Source organism: Lathyrus oleraceus, chromosome 5 (genome assembly GCF_024323335.1).
Source record: "Lathyrus oleraceus cultivar Zhongwan6 chromosome 5, CAAS_Psat_ZW6_1.0, whole genome shotgun sequence".
Taxonomy (NCBI): Eukaryota; Viridiplantae; Streptophyta; class Magnoliopsida; order Fabales; family Fabaceae; genus Lathyrus; species Lathyrus oleraceus.
The window spans coordinates 542,050,779-542,060,141 of NC_066583.1; the positions used below are offsets into that span (position 1 = coordinate 542,050,779).

General features: G+C 30.1%; 1 protein-coding gene across 1 annotated transcript; it reads left to right on the forward strand.

The window, feature by feature from the left end:
* Window positions 1-1,471: 1,471 nt before the first annotated feature.
* On the forward strand, window positions 1,472-2,398 carry LOC127086233 (olee1-like protein). The gene is made up of 2 exons (XM_051026949.1): window positions 1,472-1,717; window positions 1,858-2,398. Exons 1-2 carry the CDS (start codon window positions 1,543-1,545, stop codon window positions 2,184-2,186), a joined length of 504 nt encoding a protein of 167 aa, XP_050882906.1. The 5' UTR covers window positions 1,472-1,542; the 3' UTR covers window positions 2,187-2,398.
* The last annotated feature ends 6,965 nt before the right edge of the window (window positions 2,399-9,363 follow it).

Consider the following 9,363-nt stretch of genomic DNA (forward strand, 5'->3'; position numbering starts at 1 on the left):
ATAACACTAACCAAATTACTTATAAACTTTATATTCTTTTATAGAACATGAAAAAGAATATCTAAGTTCTAATTCAATCGACAAATCTGAAGTAAATGTCTTTCATGCATTTGAACACTTATCCCTTGAATTCTTGAGTTCTTTGAAAACCTCTTGCTTGCCTAACCACTCCATTAAGTTTAAAATAGGCATGACTATTATGTTGTTGAGAAATTTGAATCAATATGAGGGGTTATGCGATGGTACAAGACTAACTATTACAAGACTTGCTAATCATGTCATTGAAGCTAAAATTATTTCAGACAAAAATATTGGTAATATCATTTATATTCCAATAATTTTTATGTCTCATTCTCAATCACCTTAGTCATTCGAACTCGTAAGAAGATAATTTTTTATCATTGTTTCTTTTGCCATGACCATTAATAAGTCTCAAGGAAAATCATTCGACTATATTGATTTATACTTACATAAAGAGATTTTTAATCCTGATCAATTATATGTTGCATTTTTAAGAGTAAAAAACAAAACAAAAAAGATTCAGAATTTTATTTCATGACAAATATAAAAAATATCTTATTACAACATCAAATGTTATATTCAAAGAAATTTTTCACAAACTTTTAATAGATAAAATTATCACTTATGTCAATAATTTCCTTTTGCATCATTATTCCCTTTTTCTTTCATTTGATTTTTTAACTAACATTTATTTATTTTACAGGTTAAAAAATTTCCAGTCTCTGAATTTCATGAAGTTGCTGCAGTATCAAAACCTTTTTTAATTAAATTTTATTAAGTTCATATAAAGTTGTACCTATGACTTTTAATGTATGATTAACATTTACATCACTAATTCTAATTATACATTTCATGCATTCATCTAATTGCATTTCAGTTCAAACCCATCATACTAAATTCTTTTTACCCGTTCGGACACAATAAATATTTTACTTTTAATTTTTATAAATTTATATCAAACATGATAATATTATATTCTTAATTCCACTTTTTCAAAAATGTTTGTGACAATCTTAAAACATATACATTCTCTAACTTAACAACATAATCAAGGACACACCTCACATTTTTCATCTCTTAATTTTCCTATAGGCTAATTTGATGGAATGACTTATATTCTTTTTATACGATACATAAATTAATAAATGTCATGACTATAATTTTTTTTCTTCTTTTCATAAGAATAAAAAAACTCAAAATAAATTATATCCACAACAATAATAGTAGCTATATTTGTTTTTCTATATAAACAAAACAAACTTGTATACGGTTCCAAAGTTTTATCTCAACCATTTGTTAAAGTCAAAGAAACCAATGGTAAAAAATCAAAAATGTTACCAAGTCTTTCGCAATCCAAATATAGCAAACTCCATAATTAACACACACAAACGATTGGACCAAGGCTCTTGCATGCTACTATATAAGACATGGTAGTAACCTATTGTTATTCATCTCAAGGGGAAGCAACAACAACACAATAAATAAACATCAACAAAAATAAATAAAACTTTACCAAAAAAAATGGCAAGATCATTCGCCTTCGTTGCTCTCATTGTCTCCGCTCTTTGCTTCACATCTGTTTTGGCTGCCCGTAAGGTGCCGGCCGATAATGTTGAAGTTTTCACCGTTATTGGCAAAATTTACTGCGATCCTTGCAAATTTGAATTTGAAACAAGACTTAGCAAGCCCCTCGCAGGTACAAATTTATATCTCTATTTCTATTTATTTTTTTAAATATGAGATGATTTTGATTTAAAAAGTTGCCTAAATTCTTTATCATTTTATGTAAAAAAAATTGAATCTGAATCATCTGATCTTGATCGTTTATATGTGCAGGTGTCAAGGTGACATTGATGTGCAAAAAGGAAGAGGGTAACAATGTGACATTCGTGAAGGAGAGCACGACCGATAAAAATGGTATCTATAAAATCAATGTTGATGGCGAACACGAGGAAGAAGTTTGTGAGGTGAGTACCAACTCAAACGGAAAGGGTGAGTGTTCTTTGCCTATGGCAAACAAATCCGACAGGATTGGTCTCACCAAGAACATGGGTGTGTCTTCCTTGGTTCGTTTTGTTAATCCCCTTGGGTTCATGAGTAAGTCAATTGATAGCCAATGTGGAAGTGTTATCTCTGAATTGGGTTTGGACAAGCTTGATGATTAGATAATATTTCAACTTATTCTTTATTCCTAGTTGGAAAAAATATTTAATATGTAAAAAGCCATTTAATGTGGTTTATTTATTAAGGCTCAGTTGACCTGTATCATCTATAATATAAACCATTATTTCTCTGCAAAAATGTGTTGTTGGTTATTTGTAACTATTCAAACACATGTTTATTGAATATTGAATGAGAATTTGGAGAAGTTTTGGTATATTGTTTTGAGTAATAATATTTATTAGTACTATTGACAATTGTGTGCGTTGATCAAATAACTAATAATTCATCCTCTCTATTCATATAATGAAATTAAAATTATATCAGATACGCACGCGTGTTATGAAAAAAAGGCATTTTGAAAATATTAAGAGTTAAATCTTAATTTTTATCATTATTAAGAATATGTTTTTCTTATAGAACAATTGACCATTCATTTATAGAAGAATTAGTAACATACAAACTTATTTTGCTTGAGATGACATAATGAATAGTTCATTCATATAAGTTTTATTTTGAAAGTTAACTTATGTGAATCCAAATTTACCACATAGTCCACCACTTTTACTATCAATCCATTTGCACTTAAATAAAAACACTTTAAATATAACATAAAGAATTTTTCATATCTGCTCAATGACCCCTTGCATGCTACTGCGATCATTCTTAGATTTTTTATAGAATGAAAATTTACAAATTTAGTATGCATTCTAAGTTATTACATTAAATTTATGCATATATGACATCCATTTAATGGTCTCTGAAGCACTCTTATCTTAAAAAGCTCTTTCATTAAACATTCGTTATGATCTGTCAACATCCATTTTCACTCATTAGGGAGAATTATTTCTTGAAAAGTCTTTTGTGAAAGGATAAGTAAGGCTGAACTTTATTAAAAATTATTGAATATATACAAATGTGTTTGAATAGCTACATCTTGGGTCATTATCTTACTATTTAAACCTTGAGTACCTTTACCTTCATATCTTCCATCATGACGATACTTGATCATTTCTTTAGAGTCTGTTTCTGATAAATAGTTTGAAAAAAACTCAATAGTTTCTTTTGTGAGATGTCTTTCAACGAGCAAAGCTTATGGACTATGATTATTATTTATATAGTCTTTAAAGATCTTCATCTGTCGTTCTTCTGAATACATCCACCATAAATAAACAAGACCACAAATAGTTTGAGCAATTAAGTGAACCATAATGTCTAAAGATGATGGAGGCAAATACATCTCCAATTGACACAAGATAATTGCAACGTCATGTTTTACCTCATCTAAATTTCCTTGATCAATTATTTTATTACAAATAGAATTGAAGAATAAGCATAATCTTGTTATAGTTTTCCTTACATTTTTTTGGCAAAATGTCATGAATAGCAGCCACTAGTAGAAGTTATTGCATTAAGACATGAAAATCATGAAATTTTAACCAATTAATTTGAGATCTTTCATTGATACAAGTTTTTTGACATTTGAAGAGTACCCTTAGAGAATTTTGATACCTTACAAAAACTCGCTAAAACTTTTTTCTTTTCTACACAAAGTGTGACATATTGGGGGAAATATTTAATTTTACGTATTTCTTTTGGCGCTAACTTTTGTCTTATACCCATCCATTACTACAAAACAGTATTTGACGTCGGCCATTATCCAATGCTATAAGACAAAAAACCAAAACTACATTAGGATTAGTGTCGGTGTCGGGGCATGCTAAAACGCTTAAAGATAATATTTTTGTGTCAGCTAAAATGATATGTTTTTACGGTAGCCTCGACCAAACCGAGTCTATGTCGAGGCTAACATGAAGCCAACGCTAAAAAAATCAAATTCAAAAAGTCAACAAAAAATTGTATAATATGGACCTAGCCAAAGCTAAAAGAAAACTCCAACAGATAACAAAATATGTTAGCAGGACTCCATCGAGGCTAAAGTCAAACTCCAAATCTCAACATAATATGCTTGCGTCGGCTAAATCGAAGCTAAAGTTAAACTCAAAAAAATCAACAAATACATCAGTGTCGTCTAGACCGAAGCTAAAATTAAACTCCAAAAATCAACAAAAATATATTAGTTTGACCTAATCATTACTAATATCAAACTTCAAAAATCAATAAAATAAATTAAATTTGATTTAACAAAGGCTAAAGTCAATCTTCAAAAACAAATAAAATTTAATTAGCATCAACTACACCAACACTAAAGTAAATTTTTGTTAAGTCAGCTTAAGACATACTATTATAGAAGCACAAAACCCAAGATCCACATATGCAAGAACCAAACGCAAAATAAGTTAGAATAGAAAGTTATAGTAGTTTTATAATACAAAATCATGATAAATTCATCAAAATCAAACACCGTATATGTATATGTATATGTTTTTGACAGCAGAACAATACATGAATACCAAAACCACCAAACTTCCAGAAATTCTCTTCACCTTGTGAAATGCTAAAATAACATCAAAAAAATTACACCAACATATATAGATAGGTATTGGTGTAATTTTTTGGTGTTTTATATATATATATATATATATATATATATATATATATATATATATATATATATATATATATATATATATATATATATATATATATATATATATATATATATATATATATATATATATATATATATATATATATGTATTAAATAATATTTTTTTGGTTTGGTCTCACCGTTCCTTTCTAAAATTTTTTTTGTTGAAAATTTTTATTTCTTTTTAATTATCACTTATGAAATTCAATTACTATTAATTATATTTTATCTAAACTGTTTTTATGTAATTATTACATAGATATAGATAGAAAAAGTAAAATGAATATAATAAATAGTTAAGGGTATTATATGTAAAAGAAGAATTATGATTAAAAAAATAATAATAATGATTAATTTTTTTGATACGTATAAAAAATAAAAAAAGAACACTTAAAAAAGTAATTTTATTATCGGAGCCTATCGAGTCATCAATCTCCTTATCATGTGCTAAGAGTGCAGCTCTAGCTAAATCATTATAAATTTTGGTGATGTGTCAAATCATACATACATCAGAAATCATCACCAAAGGAACTGATCTCATTGAAAATGAAGCTTTGTAGATTAGATTATAAGAAGAAAAATGAGAGAATTTTAGTTACTTTGTCAACCATCCCAATAACTAATAAATGAAATAAAAGAGGAAGAAAACTCACTAATAACCCCTACAGAATGTTCCACTTGCAGATCTGAATATATATACAAGAAAAATTTAGTTAAACCTATAAAGTTCTTTTTTTTTATACTGTTATAAAAGACTTTCTTCCAGATTTATCCACCAAAATTGCTTCAAACATGGTAAATGGAACCTGCCATGATTCAACGTATCAAATAAAAATTAGACAAGACCATAATTAATTATATGGTTAATGTTTTAGAAAGTATAAGGAAAACAATTACTTGAATACAAGCATAAGCTATGGTATCGGATTTTGCTGAAGAAGATTTTGAAAAGCTAAGAGTTTCATAACAGATAATATATGACTTGAATATGTCTTTATAAGTGAGGATAATGTTCACCCTACAAATCGTTTTTGTAGGGTTAAATTAGACTCAACTATATTTGTTGGGGGAGTTTTTTCATTAGGAAGCATTGAACATTGTGAGACTTCTTTTAGAACAACACCTTTGTGAAAGACACACCACATATCCACCAAAAATCTTAAGGTGATAGGTGGATTGGTTTTCTCACTTATAAATGTTCAAGTCTCCACATTTCCAATCAATGTGAGATTACTACCTATATTACTCACATTTGATTCATTCTCAACGAGTTAGACCCAACCACATTTTTTAAATATGGTATTAAAATCTCATCTAAGATCCAGTGGACCACTATTGTGTGGTTTTCGCTATCGAGTCACCCACCATTTATTTCCATGATACATATATTAAGTCTTGAGCATGAAGCGGTGCGTTAAGAGTTTCGCATCAGATGATATATGATTTGAACATATCTTTATAAATGGAGACAATCCTTAACCTACAAATCATTTTTGTAAATTTGACTTAAACTCAACCACATTTTCTTAACAATTATAACCAACATAACATGTTTGGAATCGCGGTGAATTGGATGAATTTAAGTGACACTTTGATTCTACCAAATTCAACACTAATCCAAACATTTTACAATCAGCATCCATTAAGTCTTACTTATTACCTGCTGCAACAAAAGTCTTATCTCTATAGAATCCTATGCCATTAATTCCAACAGATTGTTGAAAATGCAATTAGCCCAACACCAATACGAAATTGTTACAAATAGTTTATTACACACACTATTAGCAATGAACGAGCTTAATTGCTACAAGTAAAGTGTGTTACTTGCAACTATAGACCGCACATTTCTGATTTGGAACAAATTCAACATCTTAGTCTTAGAAAGCCTTTGAAGAGTTTCAATATTATCCTGAAAGCAAAAATGAATCTAGCTTCTGTAAATAATCATGTCAAATGAATTGAAATTTTTTGCATGGTTATAATCAGTCAAGAAAGTTTGGAATGTACCATATTTTCAATAACCTCGTAGAACCAATAAATAGACGTTCCAACTATCAAAGCATTCTTAGATCCAAGATTCTGCACCACCAAAGAAATAAATTGAAGAAATAGCATGGACGACAAATATAATATCCAAAGCACCCAAATCCTCCTCCTAAAAACTCAAAAATCATCACAAGTACTCTAACTTAAGATTGGTGATTTTGAAAACCTACTTGGTCAATGTTTCAATGACCTTGGCAGGACATGCCACCACAAATTTTCTCCTTGTTCTTTGAGTTAAGAATGGTGATAGAAGTGCATTGCCTGCATAATTGTTAAAATTAATGTGTTGTAACCACCACTATCTTTAGTATGTATTATGAGAGAACTGTAACCATCATATTATAATAATTTTTTTAATTTGGATTTATAGTGGAATTGTATCATTAAGATTGAGAGAACCAAAGAGTCCTCATCTTGATCATCTTGATTACCAATTTATTATCTCTTATGTCAGTTTTCTTTAAGCCTATATAAAATTGAGTTTGTGGTGGATTTAATAATATAAGAGTATTCAAAAAAATATATTTTTTCTTACTCTAAATTCTGCAACAATATAATTTATCATATACGACCTCTAGAATACCACCAACAGTGTGGTATCAGAGCTGCAGATCCTTGCAGCTGCAGCAGAAACAAAAAAAATGGCTTCCACAAACAACTCTTCTACAGTTTATAGCAATATTAAAGTTCCTTTGTTTGAAGGAGAAAATTATGATTTTTTGGCTGTTAAAATGGAGACTCTATTCACCAGCAGAGGCTGAAGAATCAAGCCAACGACTTGAAGAATTGAAGAAGAAAAAGAAGATCACAGATGCTGGAGTTCTCGGGATGATTCAAAGAGTAGTCTCTATATCCATTTTCCCAAGGATTATGAGAGCAAAAATATCAAAGGAAGCATGGAATATTCTACAAAAAGAGTTTGAAGGAGACTCAAAGGTGAGAAGTGTGAAACTTCAATCTCTTAAGAGAGACTATGAAAATGAAAGAAAGAAAGAGAATGAGAGTTTGAAAGAATACATTAATAGACTCTCTGAATTGGTGAATCAAATGAAGTCACATGGATATTCAATAGATGATCGCAGAATTGTTGATAAAATTCTGATTAGTTTGACAGAAAAATTTGATCCTATGGTGACTGTTATAGAAGAAATTAAGGACCTATCAACTATGTATGTTCAAGGGTTGATGGGGTCTTTGAGGTCCTACGAACAAAGTGTTGGTGTAAGCCCTAGAGACAATTTTGGCACTTGTGTCGAATTATTTATTAATAATAAAAGACTTTTTCTTTATTATGTTTGTTTAATAAAGTCCCTAGAATAGCTAGTCCGTTTAATGTATCAAGTGTGACTTAATCATGAGATCTCATTAAACATAAGGACGTTATTCTTAAAGTATCTGTAGTCGAGCTTTGTTGTGAAGTGGGATAACATTAAAGCATTAAGACTATTATGTATATAGACTGATGATTACATCTCATGGATCATGGATAAGGAGTTACCAAGTCTTAAACATTGGTATGCATAATAGGAGTAATATTTATACTGGATTGACCCGCTATGAGAATACTATATAGAATGTTATGCAAAGTGTCATAAGTTATTCTCATGGTGATAATGGTGTATACCATCCTTCGACCTGAAACCACTATGGACCCTAGATGTAGAGTCGAGTGTCTTATTGTTGATCAAACGTTGTCCGTAACTGGATGACCATAAAGACAGTTGATGGATACTCTAAAAAGCATGTTGAGGGACATGAGTGATCTAGATGGAATTTGCCCATCCTGCGTAACAAGATAAATGTCTACGGGCCCAATATTGAACTGGACAAGGATGACACGGTCTATGTCTTGTGTTCAATGTAGACATAAGGGCAAAAGGGTAATTGTACACATAAGTATTATCACAAAAGGATTTGTCATATCACATGACATTTTTGTGTCTTGGGTAGCAGTGATATGTTGCTAGATACTGCTCATTGTTTATTATGGTAAATACGTGATTTAATATAATTATCAATGTCGCGAGAACCTACAAGGTCACACACAAAAGGACGGATTGATGAGAGATAAAGTAAATAAGGAACACTGTAAGGTACGGTGCACTTAAGTCAATTGTAGAACATCATAAGGTACGATGCACTTAAGTAGACTACCAAATATGGTAAGGTACCACGTGGTCAAGTGATTTTGGTATATCATAAGATATGGGCCACATAACCTTAAGTGGTTTTTTTAGCTTACAGCCCATACAAGTGGTTCTATAAATAGAACCCTTGTGCAGAAATATTTGTTCATATGAAATTTCATTTCTCTCTTTCTCTCTCTCACTCAAAGCCTTCATTCGTAGCAGCTAACATTGAGATTGAAGGAATCTGCTCGTGTGGACTGAGTAAAGGCGTTGTTACCATTCAACATTCATGATCACTCCTTAGATCTGCATCAAAGGTTTCAATCACCACAAGAGGTAACGATTCTATCACTAATCATGCCCATTCGTAAGGATCACTAAAGGAGAAATTTTAAAGGAGAAATTTTAAAGGAGAAATTTTAAATTCTATTACGTTTTGGATCGCTATTCTCCTTC

Excerpts from the sequence above, each read along its gene's own strand:
- LOC127086233 (XM_051026949.1), top strand. The coding sequence starts at position 1,543 with ATGGCAAGATCATTCGCCTTCGTTGCTCTCATTGTCTCCGCTCTTTGC. Across the intron at positions 1,718-1,857 it reads ACTTAGCAAGCCCCTCGCAG|GTGTCAAGGTGACATTGATG; the intron begins GTACAAATTTAT and ends TTATATGTGCAG.